Source organism: Hibiscus syriacus, unplaced genomic scaffold, assembly GCF_006381635.1.
Source record: "Hibiscus syriacus cultivar Baekdansim isolate YM2019G1 unplaced genomic scaffold, ASM638163v2 tig00112801_pilon, whole genome shotgun sequence".
Classification (NCBI taxonomy): domain Eukaryota; kingdom Viridiplantae; phylum Streptophyta; class Magnoliopsida; order Malvales; family Malvaceae; genus Hibiscus; species Hibiscus syriacus.
The window spans coordinates 361,445-380,993 of NW_024063404.1; the positions used below are offsets into that span (position 1 = coordinate 361,445).

At 33.4% G+C, this 19,549-nt stretch overlaps 2 protein-coding genes and 1 pseudogene across 2 annotated transcripts; all 3 read left to right on the plus strand.

The window, feature by feature from the left end:
• Positions 1-1,773: 1,773 nt before the first annotated feature.
• On the plus strand, positions 1,774-3,604 carry LOC120183703 (annotated as a pseudogene).
• Positions 3,605-10,672: 7,068 nt separating this feature from the next.
• LOC120183704 (50S ribosomal protein L28-like) lies at positions 10,673-12,882 on the plus strand. Its single transcript, XM_039188355.1, has 4 exons — positions 10,673-10,739; positions 12,347-12,350; positions 12,435-12,623; positions 12,732-12,882. Exons 1-4 carry the CDS (start codon positions 10,673-10,675, stop codon positions 12,880-12,882), a joined length of 411 nt encoding a protein of 136 aa, XP_039044286.1.
• A 2,086-nt stretch (positions 12,883-14,968) lies between these two features.
• LOC120183705 lies at positions 14,969-15,334 on the plus strand. The gene has a single exon (XM_039188356.1). The coding sequence runs from the start codon at positions 14,969-14,971 to the stop codon at positions 15,332-15,334; it is 366 nt and encodes a 121-aa protein (XP_039044287.1).
• The last annotated feature ends 4,215 nt before the right edge of the window (positions 15,335-19,549 follow it).

Below are 19,549 nucleotides of genomic sequence, written 5' to 3' on the forward strand. Positions count from 1 at the left end.
ATTGTAAAGATCAAAAGAATAATACTATTGTAGAATTGTAAGGTAATGTAACCTTTGTTTTTATTTATAATTTTACAGCTAAGAAATTCTTTTAATTTCAAAATAAAATAAAGAATACAGCTAAGGTGATAAGTTATTTGTTTTCAATTTGTGATAAGTTTAGACATGTGAATGGGGTTTGTACCAACCACAATATTTAAGTCTGCATATATATCCACAAAGTTTGTTAATGAAAATGAATATAAAACGGAACCAATTTTGTTAATGTGTCTCTCCCCTATATACCATCCTAACCCACTATGAATATCCTATTTATCTTTTCATATTTTTAAATAAATAAAAATAAAAATAATTATTTATGATCAAATAAAAAATTAATAATCTTTTATTAAATAATTTGTTATATAAAATATTTTGTTTGGGATATTTATCATTGCCGACTATTTATGTCCCATCCGATATATATTCAACTGAGGGGGTGTTTGGTTCAAGGATTGTGGGATTCCCATGGGATGGGAATCTCACATTCCCATGTTTGGTTGGTCGGGAATCTCATTCCCGGTAATGTTTTATTATCAATAGTAGATTTTTTGGGGTATATTACCGGAAATGTCATTACTTCCCTTCCCTTATGTATTGTAACATTACCGGCGTTTTGGACTAAAATACCCTTAAATTTGTAATTTTTTTCAAAAATATCATTCTTCTGTCATTGAATAATAAAAATTCTACGAATGTTAAATTACAAATTTATCCTTAAATTATTTTAGATTTACAAAAAAAATCTATAATTAAAATTTTATATGAAGTTCAAGGGTTAAAAAAATTTTACCCTTTCATTAAACCTTTTTTATATTTTTTATTTTGTAAAAAAAATTATATAATATTATGAATTTAATTTTTTAAAGAAAATATATAAATATTTTACAATTTGTAATATTATACAAATATATAATAAGGACAATTTGGTCAAATATACATTCTAATAATCTTTTATTCCTTTAACCAAACACATTAATCTTACATTCATGCTAAACCAACCAAACACAAAATATAATATTCCCAATAATCTTATTCCCTGTCAATATTTTATTCCCACTGATAATCTTACATTCCGTGAACCAAACGCATCATGAGAGTAATTTCCTTATCGTTCACAATAATAAATTTAAAAGCATTAATGAATTTTTACTCACATTAACATCAATTGAATATATCAACATATTAAGCAAAAATTCCAATGGTATTCATATTACGTACATTCTTAAGCGCTTCAAATTAATATTTTAATTATTATATTTTATTTCACATAAAATCATATTCAATGCTTTTGTAATTTAAAAATGTTTATATGCGTTCAGGGATAGACGCATAAATTTATGTAAAAATGTGCAAACTTAAAAGGTTATATTAAAATTTTTAGGGGTGTAATGTTGAAAAATTTTAAGAGATACTAAATTAGATAACCAATAAAAAATACAAAAAATATAAAATATAAAGAAATTTAAAAATTTTAAGGGTGCAACTGCATCCCAGCACCCCTTCTATTCATTCTTGCATTTGTTTTCTTTAATAGAAAATAGTTAGTTTTATTAAAAATAGATATAATGTGTTTGTTATATGTAAACAAAATTAAGTATTAATATATATTATTAAGGATAATATTCATGTATAAAAAAATAAAGATAATATTTTTAGTGATATAATAAACGTATGAAAATGATTTAACATAATTAATACAATTATATTAATAATATTAAAATATTAACAATCATGGAAGATGTGAATGTGTTGCAAATTAACGTAAGCAGACCCCTTGTCATTCAATTAATAATTATATTATCTGAAAAATCTTACGGAATCAATGCATCAAACTTATCTTTTATGCTAGATATTGTTAGTTCATGAAGAAGTATTAAAAATTTAAAAACAAATCTAAGATATTTGTATAAGTTTATTTAAAATAATAATATTCTATGCATAAATTTGCTTGGTGCATTGTTATTGGAAATTTTTTCACAAACAAGGATAGGATCGTGATAATGTATTTATAGTAAATTTAAAAATTTAAAAATAGGATAGTTATCATCATTTTAATTCAGTTATAATCTTTTAATTATCGATTCATTTGATAATAACGCCATATTGAAAATAATATTTAAATTTTAAATTTTATTAATCAATCGTCAATGTTAATCAATAATGATATAATTCAATAATCAAACAACACGAGATTATTTATATATATATTATCACATAACAAGTTTCATTTGATTGACAATTATTTTTTAACTAAAGACACGATAGTTTGAAAATAAATTTAAGTTTTATGCCATTTTAGACAAATAAAGATTAAATACAAAATAAGAAAAATAAAGTAATTTAAGTATAAATTATTAATTAAAATAAAAGTACATTTAAGGTTATTTTAAAGAGACTTGTTAAGTACGCCTTTTGAAAAACGTCACAAACGTGGTACGTTTTATTAAAAGAAGTTATTTATTAAATTATTATTACCATAAAATAGTTTAATTATAACTTTTTCCCAATATTCCCTCTTCCATCTGAAATTGTGTAATTTAAACAAGTAAAGAAATGGAGACGGATAGGATATTTTGTCATTGGTTCACCGTCCACCTTCCCTTGTTATCCATTTGTTGCTTGCAAGTGCCTAGTTGTATAAATTCTTAACCTACGCACTCTTCCCCTCCTGTTTTTTCTCTTCAACCTCTAGATTCCACCATGGAAGTCCTGGTGGGGACCTACCTTCGGCATCGAGGTCGTTGCTTCGACGGCGTACTCGGGACCGGCCTCAGGACAATATCTCTTCGTCTGCTTGCCTGTTTATCAAGGATGGGGTGGTGGCGGATCGGATCCCAGGATTCCGGATCTATCCTCCGACTTGCTCCTCCATCGGATCTCCCGAGACAGCGATGAAGAAGAAGAAGAAGAAGACGGCGGCGTTTCATCTGCGGGTTTGGCTTCTCTCTTCCATAGAGGACTCTCTTCCCATCAAGTTAGTATCTCCTGAGTCTATTTGTCTAGTTGTTTTTTCCCATCATAGAAATTGAACTACCGAAGGACTATCCTTCCTTTCCCTTTTGATTATCAAAAATCCCAAACACCTTTGTTTGTTTGTTTGTCTTGTAGGAGAGGATTGTCGAATCACTATGCGGGAAAATCAAAGTCATTTGGAAATCTTTCAGATATAAGTTCAGTGAAAGAGGTGCCGAAAGTGGAGAGCCCCTTCAACAAAAGGAGGAGATTGTTGCTAGCAAATAAATGGTCAAGGTCCAGGAAATCATCATTCTATTCATGGCAAAACCCAAATTCCATGCCCCTTCTTGCTTTGGTTGAAGACGACGATGAAGATACAGAGATTAAACAAATAACATCAGTAAAACCAAAGCTGCAGCAAAGCAATCTCAGAACTAGTTTCAAGTCCCAAAGTTGTTTTTCTCTCACAGATCTGCACGTACAAGCACAAGAAGAAGAACATCAATAACGCTTTTTCTTCGTTTTTACTATCGATATGCTTTAGGATTTAGAGTAGCTCAATATTTCCCCCCTACTTAGTACAAGTGTATATGTAAAAAAAAAAAACTTTAAAAACTTTATTTTATAAATAAAAGGGAAGAAGGCATCCAAAGCCCTCCTACTTTTAAAAAACAATCTTATCGTTTTTTTTTGTTTAATGTGGCCTTCTAACTCGATTTTTTTAATGTAACTGTTTATTTAACGTTTTTCATATATTTTGTTCATTCTTGCTGTTATTAAATGAGTAAATTATATTTTTCATTACTTAATTATTTTTTCTCTTTTATTTTAATCATATTTAAAAAAAATTAATATGAGGATATTTATTGTATTTTATTAAATGATTACATTTAAACTATTTAGAATTAAAATAATATTAAATTGATATAATTTATAAATATTTAAAAATAAATTTATTTTTTTAAATTTAATAAATTTATTAAATCATATTTTAAATTAGGACTAATTGGATTAAATATATAAATATAAAAACTAAATGTGTTATTGTATAAATATTAAAATTATCATGTCATCCCCAATATAATATTAAAACTTCAATTTATGAGATTATGTGATTGGTCATTAAATTATGTGTGATTGATTTATTCTTATCACTAAATAAAAAGATAATTAGATCACGTTAGTCCTAATTTAAAATAAGATATAAGAATTTTTTTAATATTTATAAATTATATCAATTTAAACTTATTTTAATTGTAGATAATGAGGCTGATATAATAATTTTAAAATTTATACAATAACATATTTATTTTCATATTTATATATTTAATCAAGTTAGTTATAATTTAAAATATGATTTAATAATTTTTTTTAATATTTATAAATTATATCAATTTAATTATTTTTAATTCTAAGTTTAATAATGTAACCATCTAAAAAAATAGCGATAAATATTCTCGTATTGAAAATTTTTAGAATTTTGTGACCAAAATTGAATAGAAGAAAATAATTGAGTGATGAAAGGTGTGATTTACTCTTTTAATAGCAACATGAATTAACGGAATCTTGGTCAAAACAAAAACTATTGGTCAAATAGTCACATTAAGTTCTTTTTACGAGTTGGAGGATCACATTAAACGAAAAAAAAAACGATAAGTCATATTATTATTTTTTAAAGTTGGAGGGTCTTGGGTGCATTTTTGCCTAAAAAAATCATTTCGACCGATTTTATTTTAATTTTTGTGGGTATGTAGAAATGGATGATGGTGGACTTCATGTGTGTATGCATGTATGTATGGTATGCGTTATGTGGTGATGGTGGGGGATAGTGAAAGGGGATTGCTTTGATGTTTTTAGTGTCGTCCAATAAGGGAGAGGAGACCTAATTGGTTAGTCCAATGTTTTATTTATTTATTTGGAAATAGTATTATTTCGAATATTATTTTCCGAGCTATTTTTATTTTTATTATAGAAAAAAAGTAGATATTTTTGTGCGATGAATAATGCTTAAAGTGTTCTGAAACGTGGATGGGATGTGTGTTAGTATTAAAACCAACGAATCAAGGATATTAAGTAAAATTATTATAGTTTAATGATTTTGAATTTGATTATTTTCATATGAATTGGAATTCATATTGATTATTATTTTTTATATATAAAACATAGATTGTAGCGTATAAAGAGGGGGTTGGTGTGAACTCGTTACAAGAGTGAGGGGAGTCGAACCCAAAGAGGAGCAGGAAAAACGAAGGTGTAGCCGTCCTCACTGTAGCTCTCTATACTGTTGATTGTTCATCTTTTACTCTATCTACACTTCCATTTATTTTTGTTACAATCCGGGCTTCTCACTTGCGAGGTCATCTAACTGCCGCGACAAAAATGATGAGCTAATTGCTGGGATTACAGTTTTGTTTTCTGGGGAAGTACATTAACCACTTGAGGCGAAGGGAGAAACCCGAATAGTGGAAAAGCCTAAGAAGAAATGGGAGACCGATTTTCCAGATTTATAGTGCAAACAAGTCTTCGGAGTACGACACACCAAATAATCCACAAACTACATACCAAACAGTATCTGCCTTCAACAGCAACAAGCATGTTTGATTCAAGCCTAAGATGTTCGGTTTTACCCCTTTAGGATGAGTGGGAGTAAATTGGCGAAAACACAACAGCAGAAATAAACAAAGCATAAGCTTTGCAGAAAAACAACAACAAAGCAAGCAGAAAGCGAAGAAACTAACAAAAAAGGGGAGAAAGTATAACTTTTATTATGGAGCAATGGAACTTGAATAAATCTCGAATCGAATACTCTTCATAGAATAAGCGCAAATTCCTGTTTTAACATTGCCCATAAGCACTACTTCAGCTATTATTCAATGATCCTTTTAACTTGCGAAATATGAAAACTCCAAATACGACAATGTCAACTCCCGCTACAACAATAATGAAGATTGAAGGCAGCCATGTTTCAAATGCGAGGAGCTTAAATCCTGCATTTTCAAACATAACAAAACAAAAAGTACTAAATTTTGCATTTTCAAAACTCAATTAGAGATTGAAGCGGAAGCAATTAGCAAAGCATAAACAAGAACGGCTACCGGTATCAATGAAATAAATTACGTGGAAAATCGTTGCATCAATTGCCTCCCTTTTGTTTAAGAGTGATCTTATCCCCAAGACTAAGAGCAACCCCTGGGTCTTGCTCCTTATCCTTATGTACCCACTCAGCTTCCCATCTGTTTGCTCTCAACACTCACATTCACCGAGGCATCCTCCCCAAACACACTCTTTGCATACAAGTTGCAGCCAGGAATCCACATTCCCCGCCTAGTGCAGATCTGAAACAAAACCAACCAGAAAAAAAAAAGAAAAGGATTCAATATAGTCTGCAAGGAATTCAATCTAGAAATTTACTACCATGTTACAACAGCAACTTCAACACTAAACAGATGCATTCAAACCAAGATACAGTTATCATCTACATACTGAGCCTGATTAGATTCAAATATCTTTTTAAAAAATAAAGTGACCACTTTATAAATCATCTGGCAGGTTGTATTATTAACAATGTGCAACCTGCCGTATGATTTGCAGAAACCAAAAACTGTTTGGTTAATTTTAAATGTATACATTTTCTTGACAAGGCAAACTTACGGTGCAGTTAGGCACTTTATGTTAGTTGACTTGATAATATGGTCAAGGAATTCCTTCTCGTTTTAAATTACAATGTTAACAGCAACCTGAATCACAAACAGAAGAATTAGTAATAAATAATAAAATTGAAACATCAATGCAGATAGGAATTAAGGCATCAATATTAGGCTAAGCTAACTAACTAAAAGAAACGGAGGTTGTAAGGACAAGATGGTAATAGTAAAATAGGAAAGCTTAAATGGCTCATACTGAGGTGAAAGAGTGTTCAATATAAAATGCACAAGGAAGGAATCAGACATTTCAACCTCCAATGCTCTATGTTGAGCTACTAAATCTCGCATCTTATTGATGTGATCACATAAGCCTTTCACAACAGTGAGCCTCATAGACGTGAATCTCATAATCAGGGTGTTAGCCAAAGATTTTTGAGAAGTTTTGAACTGTTTTTCAATAGCCATTAATAGTCCTTGTACATTCTCATAATGCTCAATTGAGCCACGAACATCAGCAGGAACCTTACTCTTAATGAACATAATGCCGAGCGGATTAGATCACTCCCATTTTCATATAGAACAAGATCAACTTGAGTGCTGGTTTTAGTGATATGTGGCTCAGATTTCCTTATGACAGTCAATATCCAAACACCCCAATTGAAGAAGAATACTCTCCTTCTAAATCTTAAAGTTCTTACCGGTTAATTCAGGGATACCTACTCTATTATCAGACAAATTCACATGTTGTAAAACTACAAGAAATAATGACATACATTGTAACGTCCCGAATCCTGAGTTAGAAGTTTTGGACTAACCCGAGATGGGCATTGGGTTAATTTCTAACTTGTAAGATGTTTTAACTCAAATTAAAGTGGATTGAGCTTGAGGTACCTTCATCAGATAGTAATTGTGTTTTGAAATGACAAACAATCTCTCACCTTGCCAATCACAATCCAACATTTTTTGGGGATTAGTTAGTTAACCCTATTCCCATATGTAATGAGGTTAAGGAGAGGTAGGATAGTATGTTGCCCCCAACGTCAGGTTGAGAGCAGCTTCCGTAGGAGACCTCCAGCAGCTTACGTTAAAGAAAAACGCTACTGGAAATATTAATATATTTTTAATATTTTCGATAGAATACTATTTAAAATGTTATTTTTTATCAGTAACATTAATATCGGTGCTACATAAAATGTTATTTTTTTCTACAAAAAATATTAATATAAAAATATTCATTTTAAGTAACGAAATTAATATTTCTAGTAAAAAAATAATATTTTAAATAGTACTTTATTAAACAAATTTAAAATTATTAATATTTCTGATAATATATTTCTTTAACCTAATATTAAATTGCCGTAGAACAAAACTATCTATAATTTTTCATCCCGTCTTTTATTTCGCGCCAGGCTCCTTTTAGGTGATTGTTTTGTTCATGTGTCACTTTTCATAGGTCATTTACGAGTCTTTTATTTTTTTAATTTATGTAATTCATTTACTTGTATTTTTAAACTTTATTGCAATTTTAATATATTAATTGTCTATTATTACTGATTAAAAACATTTAACTTATGTTAATTATAAGTAAATATTTCAAATTATTATAAATTATAAATTAATATAGTAATATATTAGCAACAATAAGCGAGCATTTACATTTAGTTTATATTAGGAAAAAAGTTTTTTTTAACAATGACATCTGAATTTCATTAATAAAAAATAGAGGAATCAAAATTATAACGTCTCTAAAGAAAAAATTAGAGACAGTGGTCACAAAAAACTTTACATAAATAAAAATATTAAACTCAAAGATATAAAGAGAATAAAACCTTTCAACTATCAAAACAATCCAGTAACCTTCATCAAATTTTTTATCTTTGTCGAACGAGACGCTTTACGATGTGATAAAGGAGTGGTGAGCGAACCAAACAATTTAGCAGATTGTTTCGCTATATAATTCTGATTATATCGACAAACAACCATTTACAAAAGAGGAGATCTGACAATATGTGCCCCACCAACAAGCCAATCATAAAAAAAATACTGTGAGGATCTTTGTGGGAACACCAACACGTTCGCAGAAGTATGAGAAAAACTTACTGAAAACCATAAGAAACGTGAGAGCAGAGAAAAACGAGTCACAAGAGAGAAAAACGTGTCACAAGGAGAGATTTTCTTATTTAAAAGTGAAAAAAAATCAAGAAAAATAAAGACATAATATGAAAAAGAACAAGAAAAATAATACTTACAGGCGGTCGATAACTAATATTAAAATTTATGTCGTTGACGCCTAAACAAAAAACAAATGAAGAAAAGAAGACAAACAATAATATTGAGAGAAAAATTTAAGTTAAAGAAAAGAGGGCGATTAACAAATAATATATTAGAAAAAAGCTATTTAGGTTGAAAATAGGTTTTGACCACTTTTTAGAAAGGTTTAATACATTTTTTTTAGTGTTTAACTTGTATATCCAATTATGATTAGTTAACAATAAAACAATAGGTTGACAACTTTATATTTTTTATTTTTTTATTTTCTAATAATGAAATATTATTTTAAAAAACCACCCCTACCCCCATCATCCTTCTCCCTCCCATTTTCCATTGCTGACGATGAAGGATCACTGTCGGCGGGATTTGTTCGAAGCATGATAAGGAACTCAATGGTGAGGGTCGTGTAACGTACAAATGGTTGTAGCCGTTGAAATCGTCAAAAAACATTAACAAAAAAACCTATAAATTTAACAACCCTTCGTGGCTATTTTCACAGTGGATGGAGGATAGTGTTTTGATCACGATGACGAGACAATTCTGATTGTGTCAATGGTGAGGGACCGACGGTGATTTGAGGAAATATGTAAATTTTGAGGGTTTTTTAATTATAATATTAAGTTTTTTTAAATAAATTTTAAAATTTTATATACATAACATGTATCAGATAACAATTAAATTTAACGATTGTTATAGTTCAAACACCTAAAAATATAACGTTGGAAACGTTAAACACATATTGTTAGCAAACAATTATTTAGGCTTTAATTAGATTTTTTAGGTTTAATTTAAGCATGGTCCAAATACCTAAAAATATAACGTTGAAAATATTATACGCATATTATTAGCAAAAAAATAAAAATCTTTAAGTATCAATTCAGTTTTTAGGTTTAGTTTAATCACTAGAAAGTATATTAAGTCTTTTAAAAACTAAGTAAATTTTGAATTGGATAATGGCGATAATTTGTTGTTGTTTCTACATTTTTCTTCTTCTAGGTTTTAAGCTCAAAACTAACATAATAAAAAGCGTTATGGATGTGTTTGGTTTATGGAATATAAGATAAGTAGTGGGAATAAAAGATTACTAGGAATATGATGAGAATATTGTATTTTGTGTTTAGTTGGTTTAGCAATTAGCAGGAATGTAAGATTACCGTGTTTGGTTAAAAGAATAAAAGATTTTGAAATGTATATTTGACCAAATTGTCCTTATTATATATTTGTTTTTTTAACCAGTTGAATTCTACTATAATATTACTATGTGATATTTATATATTTTCTTTAAAAAATTTAAATTCATAAACTTTATATAATTTTTTTACAAAATTAAAAATATAAAAAGGTTTAACAAAAAGGTAAAATTTTATTTTAACCCCACTTTATATAAAATTTTAATTATAGATTTTTTTTTGTAAATATAAAATAGTTTAATGATAAATTTGTAATTTAACATTCGAATTTTTATTATTCAATGACAGAAGAAGGGTATTTTTAAAAAAATATTTAAGGACATTTTAATCCAAAACACCGGTAATCCAACAATAAAAAAATAATGACATTCTGATAATATACCTTAAAAAATCAACTGTAGGTAATAAAACATTATCAAGAATAAAATTATCGGTTTGGTCCAAACGAGAGAAGAAAGAGAATTCATTATATATATAACTTTACCAAACACCCCCCAAGCCTAATCCTAACTAAAACTTCTAGTAAAACAACAAGCTGGAGCAGGGAAAAGGAAAAGGGCAAAGGTAAAGATGGCGTTCAGAGGGAAGGAGATGATGAAGATGGTAAAGAAGGTGGGAGAGAACAACCTGGCGCCTGGTGTGAAGGAATAACTTAAAAAAATGCATTCCGGACGCAAGGTCTTCATGAATCGTGCCAAACGTGGCCTTTACGCCGGCCGACATATCCAGTTCGGCAATCGTATCAGCGAAGACGGTGGAAACAAGTATTCTCCCTATCTTTTCTACTTTAATCTCTTTTTCTTATTGCTCTTGCTATTGAGCTTTAGTGAGAATGTTGATTTTATCGTTCCTTTTTATGCTTTATTTATCGCTTTGACGCGATCTGTGGAATGGTATGATAATAGAAGATTGCGCCTTTAGCTGCTGTTACTGAAAAGCTGTAAATGTCTACTACTAGGATCATTCCAAGAATTTATTGTTTACTATATGAAACATTGAGGGTATTAAGAACATAGTTCAGTGATTTACTGCGCTTTGACGCGATCTGTGGAATGGTATGATAATAGAAGATTGCGCCTTTAGCTGCTGTTACTGAAAAGCTGTAAATGTCTACTACTAGGATCATTCCAAGAATTTTATTGTTTACTATATGAAACATTGAGGGTATTAAGAACATAGTTCAGTGATTTACTGCAAATTAAGCTAGAAGTTGGCCAATATCGTTTAAGAAACCCCGAATACGTGTAAATTGTGGGGATATTGAACTGAGAGTAGCATCCAATGAATCCAGTTCAGGGATTTTCTGCCACCTGCGACTGTATTTTCGTCATTGTCGAGCTCATGATATTTTATTTCGAGATGTGATGTATTCTTGTAAGCATGTAATTCATTATAGTTCTTGGAGGTGAAGCTGGTTGTTCTGCTTTTGTGCAATTTTGAACACTGAGATCTGTGGTTGAATTGGTGCAGAGTATGCCGAAAAAAATATTGATCTGTTTTTTCATGTTTATTTGGGCTAAACTCTCGAGATAACGTTCTCGAATAAATTAATTCACGAGATAATGCACACCTCAGATTAATTGCTCAAATAGGGTGAAATCTACAGTGTTGGTCGTAGGTCGCCATGCCATCCGGGCGACCTACTAGGTCGCCATGTCTTCCCGGCGAGCTATGAGAGAGATTGCATGTGTCATGCACGTTCCAACACGTTGGGCATCCGAAGCCATCCGACCGAGGCCATTCGAGCGAGCTATGCGAGGGCATCCGAGGGCAAGAGGAATCACGCGAGGAGCAGGAGGAGTGCATGACGACCTACAAGGTCGCCAGGAGTGCATGGCGACCTACAAGGTCGCCCGGAGTGCATGGCGACCTATGCTGGGAAGCTGCCACGTCGTAGGTCGCCCGGAAGGCATGGCGACCTACGGCTAACACTGTGCAATTCGCCCTATTTGAGCAATTAATCTTGGGAGTACGTTATATCGTTAAATAAAAAATTCGAGAACATTATCTCGAAAATTTTGCCTGTTTATTTGCATGTGTGAATTTAAATACTTCCGAAGGACCTGAAGTTTCTTAAAGATTTTGGATTCCAAGTTATTTCTAAAACAATATTGACAATTATTGAGAAGAGAATGACTTGTATGGCAAAAATCCTTGGTAGTTTGTTCAGTCGACCTAAGTTTGAACTTTGGTTAGCTTCTTAAACTTTCTTGTCACTCCTGGTCTGATATTGTTCATCTGCAGCGGGGTAAATAAGTTTGTTTCTTGCTTTGTTGGAATTACTTGGTTTGTATGATTGGGAAATTTTAACATCATGTAATGGTTGTGACAGATCGAGGAGTTTGAAGCCTAATGTACAGGAGAGGCATCTGTTTAGTTATATCTTAGATCACAAAGTAACCACTCATGCCCTCCGTTGCATTGACAAGGCAGGTGGAATTGATGAGTACCTGCTGAAAACTCCCTACCACAAAATGGATACAGAAATGGCCCTGTCTTGGAGAGCTAAAATTGAGAAGATGTATGAATAGCTCGGACAAAGGGAGGTAGTTTTCTTTTTACCAGAGGATGAAACAAAGTTTGAGCAAGGATTCAAAGACCTGAAGCTAGCTGAGAGAGCAGCTTGAAGGGATGCTAGAAGACAGATGCATGGATGGTCTGGGAAACAGGAAGAAATCGAGGATGGAAGAACCAGCCAACACAGTCACGATGAAACTGCTGATGCCGGGGACGATAGTTCAGATGGCGATCTCCATAAACAATGGGTTGCAAATTCTTGAGTTTAGAACTGTTTGCCATGTTGGGTGCCGATCACATTTATGCTATTCTGCAAAGGATTTTTGTTGTGGATGAATAATTTTGTAGCTATGTTTTATATGTTCTACTTTCGGAATTAGTATTACGATAGACACGAGCATGTCACCCAACTTCACAGTCAAGGTAAACAAGATATTTCTTCAGTATTGTAGAATTGGGTTGGGCGCCGCTCTCTGTTGTAATAGATCCTTAAAAGTGTGGCACAATTTAAGCCGATCAAAACATAGAATGAAGATGAATATTCGCAGCTTTATATGTCATGGCGGTCGGATACCTGTATTAGATACTGTTAAAGCGTCCAATTGCTCATCTAAGCTCGAGTTTAGATGATAATATTATATCGAAAAATGAATTCGAGTAAAAATTCTGGGCTCGGTTTCATGATTGTTTACATCTATTATTTTAATAAACGAAAAATATAGAATAAGCAAATATTGAATAAAAAAATAGCAGATACTTTAATAAATAATAATTTCAGAAGTAATGATTTGTTTTAGATGGATTGCATTCATTTGTTGCAACACAAAGGCACATGGTGAATACAAAAGAGATAAAAGCAAAATCCACGCTATTCATTCTCAGGGTGGTCGTCTAAAGTGGTGCATCAAACCCGCTTGCATGAGCGTGTGGTCGTCTAGGGGTACTTAATGAGTTTAACAGTTTTTGAGTAGTTCGAATTTGATTCGGTAAATGTTTGATTCGAGTTGACCCAACTTGAACTCAACTCGAGACCTTAACGAGTTGAGCCGAGTAAAGTCTAACTCGACTCGATAATAAGTTCACGAGCAATTCGTTAATTTTCTAAAATATATTTTTAGTAATTACTTCAAAATTATTTCATTCAAAAAATAAATCTAAATAATAATTATTAATTAATTTATAAATAATAAAAAATAATAAGTTAACTAATATATTATTTTTTAATAAAAAAGATTAATTAATTAATAAAATTATTTTAGTACAAAAAAGCAAACCCAACCCTAATATCCGGCTATAGTATTAGTAAATTTTATTTTTAGTTAAAAAAATAAGGTAATTTTTTTAGTGAGCTTAACGAGCAACGAGTCGAGTCGAGAAACAAATTTTTTTAACAAACATGAGTTGAACGTTGCCCAACTCGCGATTGACTCGCTCAATAATCACCCCTAAGTCAGACCTAAGGGTGTAAACGAGCCGAGTCGAGCTCGAGTATTGCTGAGGTCGACTCGACTCGAAAACTCTGAAATGAAGCTCGACTCGACTCGAAAACTCACAAGCTTAAAATTTTTAAGCTCGACTCGAACTCGAAATCCTGAACTGAAGCTCGTGAGCAGCTCGAAAATGCTCGAAATGAAAAAAAAAATTCTTAAACTTAACAAGATTGAATCATCAAACTCAAAATCGAACCTAAATCTTAAATATATGAAAGCCTTATTATATTTTTTTAAAAAAAATCAACACAAATATTAATATTATTAATAATTTATTTTTTAAAAAATAAATTCTTAATATATTATATTTTTGAGCTGCTCACGAGCTTTTCGAGCTGCTCACGAGCTTTTCGAGTCGAGTATCAAGTAGCTCGTTTCGGCTCGTTAAGAATTAGAGTCGAGTTCGAGTCGAGTCCATTCGATCCGAGTATTTATCGAGCCGTGACCGAGTCGATCTCGAGTAGCTCGCGATCTGTCTCGTGTCATTTACGGCCCTAGGCAGATCAGTAAACTAAACTAAAACATAGAAAATCAACGGTGCCAGGCTGTTGGTTGAGAGGGGCGTTTAGTTTGACTACTTACGATGGCAAACCAAAATTTAAGTTCCCCGCTTTTGCAAAGTCACTAAGCTTAAAGGCAAAACTTGGTGACCAAGCAAGCACTATTTAGACAATCGAAAGCGTCTTAACACACTAAACATAAAGTCAAGGAATCTTGCCTCAGAAGTCTCAGCTTCCTCTTCTGATCTATATATATATATATATATATAAATCGTAAGCCCAGCTCCATTCCATTTCAAACATTTCTGCATTAAGAATAACCAACGCTCTCACTTGAATTGAAAAGCTTAAGCAACAAGATGGGCGTGGAGCACTGGTCTGTTATTGGCCGCCTTAAGAAAGCAGTGAAGCGGATAAAATCCCTTCTTTGTTTAAAGCTAAGCAGATGGCGCTTAGCTTGTTTCCTGAAAAGCGCTTCCCCCCGGCGGCGGCTGAGCTTGAGCTTTAACGATCACATTGGTTTGACTGGCTGCATTGAGGAGGATGAAGTTGAACCCAGTGAAAGAGGGTTGGTTCACAGAAGTTCAAGTTGTCGTGCAGATGATGTTGACCAAATGGCGGAGATATTTATCTCCAATTTCCGTCGCCAGCTTTGGTTAGAACGCCAATTTTCTTTGGAGATGAGATATCACCGATGCAGGAGTTTGGAGTCGGACAGAGACTGAATCAGATTGTAAGCGTGCTCTATAAGATTTAGCATTTGCTTTTACACTGTATTTATACAGCTAGATTGTTTGAATTTCCGGTTTTGTTTTCCATCTTGCATCTATTGGTTTTGATTCAGGATTGGTTGTTAAAACTCCTTTGTTGTGTAATGAAATTCAGGGGATTGTTTTAGGTAAGAATTTCATTTAGTTTTGACTTTTGATGCTGTGAACTTACACTTCTGGTTTACACTGTTATTATAACGCTTTACTATTAGGGAGGGTGCAGTCATTAAGTTGCACGATAAATGTTGGAATTTCTCCATATCATGGTGTTGAGCTGAGAGTTGAATTCATTTCGGAGTTGCTTTAAGCTCCCTGGAATTCCCTTCTTCCACATTTACTCCCTCGTTCATCCCTAGTCCCTTCTTGCCTGCTTCCATTTTCTTAGTAGCAGCCCTCTCGTCCGTTGGTCTTTATGGGCTCCAGTAGGCCTATCCAAATGACCTTCTTCTTCTTAGTAGATTAGGCCGTGTGTTCAGCCCTTTTAAATTATTTCATTTTTAATCCAATTATTCTAATTCGTATCTGCAAAGTGGTACGCATTAAAGTTTAGGGTAAACTATGTCATAGCGGGGGACATTGTACCTAAATCGACTACATCCTGGTTCGAAGTCGGGATCAATGGGCTTGCATTGACTGTAAGGTGTTTTTTGAAGAGGCATGTGCATCACAACACAGATTGTTGGTTTTGGTGTTCTGCGTACGCCATGGGCGGAGCACTCATAGGAGGGCTACACTAAGTAAACCTAGGATCATTTGGAAGAACTTACATGGAGCGACAGCTGATGACTTTAGGAGTAAGGTTTTGTCTCATACATGTTTTGGAACTACAAACTCAGATAATGCAGATATGTTATGGAAAAATATGACAAATTCCATCAGAGAGGTGGGCAAAAACACTCTTGGGTTGACAACAGGGAAGGCGAAGGAATTGACAACAGGGAAGGCGAAGGAACATAAAGAATCGTGGTGGTGGAACGACGAAGTCCAAACTAAGGTGTGAAGACAAAACAAACTTGCTTCAAGGAGTTGCTACAATGCAATGACGACGAAGAAAGATCGAGAGCTAAACAAAGATACAAGGAGGCAAAGCGGAAAGCCAATAAAACAGTGGCTAAAGCAAAGGATAAGGCATATGAGGAAATGTACAAGAGATTATACACCAAGGAAGGACAAAACGACATCTTCAGGCTTGCAAAATCCAGGGAGAATAGGAAAAAGGATCTAGGTAGCATTAGGTTTATCAAGGACAACAATGGTGTTATTTTAGTGAAAGATCATGATATTAAGAGGGTTTGGGTAGTTACTTCTTTGGCTTATTTAATAACGGTGCCTCTCCCTACAGAGATAGTAATGTAGAGGGGTTATCCGACCATCATACTACGACCAATGACTGCACTACAAGTAGGATTGTGATTGAGGAAGTCAAAATGACCCTTAGAAAGATGGGGAGGGACAAAGCTGTCGGTCCAGATCAAATTCCTATCACTGTGTGGTTGACCCTAGGATAAGAGGAAGTTAAGTGGTTGACTAACATCTTTAATATTATTTTAGAGACTGCCAAGATGCCAGAGGAGTGGAGAGAGTCCACAATGATACCAATCTATAAAGAATAAAGGAGATCCCCAACATTGTGGTAACTATAGATGTATTAAACTACTCAGTCATACCATGAAACTATGGGAAATAGTGATAGAGGCTAGGTTGAGACAGGTTACTAGGGTTTCGGAAAACCAAATTGGCTTTATGCCAGACACGTCTACTACGGAGGCGATTCATCTACTTCGACGGCTTATGGAGAAATATAGGGAAAAAATAGAGATTCACATGGCGTTCATTAACCTTGAGAAGACATATGATAGTGTACCCCGCGATACGATCTAGAAGACCTTGGAAACGAGACGGATCCCAACTGCTTATATCTGGGTGATTCGTGATATGTACTTTAGATCTACTACATACGTCAGGACTACAGTTGGCGACACCGAGGCATTCCCGGTGGAAATTGGACTCCACTAGGGGTTGGCTCTTAGCCCTTACATATTCGCCTTGATTATGGATGACATCTATTGTGCGATATCAGACGGTGTTCCATGGTGTATGCTTTTCACTGACGACATTGTCCTAGTTGCTGAAACAAAAAATGAGCTGAATAGTAGACTTGCTACCTGGAAGACTGCTTTGGAAGAAAAATGTTTAAGGATCAATATTGAAAAGACAGAGTATTTATGTTCAAATTTCAGTGGGAACCAAAACGATGAAGATGTAGAAGTATGCATCGAAGGACACGTTCTCCCCTCAAAGGATTGTTTCAAGTACCTAAGGTCTATGATACATAAAGATGTGGGTGTAGATGATGACGTTACACACTGTATAAAGGCGAGATGGCTAAAGTGGAGGGCTGCTACTGGGATTTTGTGTGACAAGAAGGTGCCTCTAAAACTCAAGGGAAAATTTTATAGAATGACAATAAGACCAGCGCTGATGTATGGATCAGAATGTTAGGCAATCAAGAAGGATCACTTAAGGAGGATGGAGGCCGCAGAAATGAGAATGCTTCGATGGGCATGTGGTAGGACTCTGTGGGATATGACACCAAACTCTGCTATTAGGATGTCCTTGGGGGTATTGCCTGTATCCGAAAAATTGAGGGAGGGAAGACTACAGTGGTTTGGGCATGTCCTTAGGCGACAACCGTCGGATGCGGTCAGGAGGGTAGAGTCGATTTCAGTCGACGGTGCCATAAGGAGAGGACGACCAATGAGGAAGTGGGTAGACTGCTTGAGATCTGATTTGAAGGATTTATCCCTTACCGAGGACATGACCTCTGATAGGAAAGTATGGAGACTTAAGACCAAAGTAGCCGAGTAGTGTGGGTCAACAGCCATAGGGTGTAGCATTTATGTCTTCTTTTTAATTGCTTTTGTTATAATTTCCATGGCCTCTACTTTTTATATGTTTTCTATCATTGGAATTTAGGAAGGCTTCGAACTAGGGTAGATGAGTAGTGTTGCCTTAGTTTAGGTTTTAATCCATTTTGACTTTATTCCTTCTCGTAGCTTGCTAGACCTGACATGCATGTATCTTTCTCTTCATGTTTCTTCTTTTTAAATTAATCCAAGACTTATGTTTTCTGTCTATATGCAGAGATTTTTAGGCAGGGTTTATTTGCAGGGATTACTTCCCATTACAGACGCGCATATGAATGACTGCATATGAAGACTGTTCAATTATGTATTTATTTTTTATTTATTTATACATGCGTTGTATTTAATCTGTATTTTTAATTTTCTGAATTGTCGGAGGTCTTCCACGGAAGCTGCTCTCAACCTAGCTTTGGGGACAACTTACTAACATACCTCCCTCTTATCCCATTGCATATGGGAATAGGGTTTTATTGTTGTCATTTGTTATAAAATATTCACTCAACGTTAACAACATTTAGGAGGCGTGATGGAAAACACAATTGGATCATTATCTGCTGACTTAGTACCGTTTTGACCTACATTCTCTTCCCTCCACTTTCTCATCTCCATACTTATTTTTAACTCAAAACTCACCATTTTCTTCAACCTTCATCTTCTCTGCCCATTCCAATCTCTTCACCATATTATCCTCCTTCTAATACTTGCATTCTTCGCCGCCTTCACCTCTCAAAATTCCTCAACCATTGATTCTGCTTGAATTGAAAAAAGAGAAGAAATCCATGAGTTTCGCTGTCGTCCCTTGAGAAAAAATGCTTTTAATCTAGAGATAAGGTAAAAAAGCTCCACGTGTTATTGATATAATCCACGATTTTTATCGAGATGTCTAATGGTTTTCTCTCTCTTTTGTTTATTGTTTTTTTAATTTCAGTGGAAGAAGAAGCGTATGAGGCGTTTGAAGAGGAAGAGAGGAAAGATGGGTACTTTTTTTGTTAATGGATTTAAGTTCATCGCTATATTTTCATGGTTTAGTTCTGCATTTTGTGTTGAACCTTGGCTTCTTAATCTATTTGAGCAATGTTATATGTTTTTTAGCTAACTACTTGTTCTTTTCGATTTTATCTCTTTGATGGGTTCCCAAGCACTGCAAATATGGCTTATTTCTCGTGTGATTTTAATAGTTAATATCATCTTGTAGACACCAATTTTCGTCCATTTTTTTATATAGTGTGAAATCATTTTGAAAATT

Excerpts from the sequence above, each read along its gene's own strand:
- LOC120183705 (XM_039188356.1), top strand. The coding sequence starts at position 14,969 with ATGGGCGTGGAGCACTGGTCTGTTATTGGCCGCCTTAAGAAAGCAGTG.
- LOC120183704 (XM_039188355.1), top strand. The coding sequence starts at position 10,673 with ATGGCGTTCAGAGGGAAGGAGATGATGAAGATGGTAAAGAAGGTGGGA. Across the intron at positions 12,624-12,731 it reads AGAGCTAAAATTGAGAAGAT|GGATGCTAGAAGACAGATGC; the intron begins GTATGAATAGCT and ends AGCAGCTTGAAG.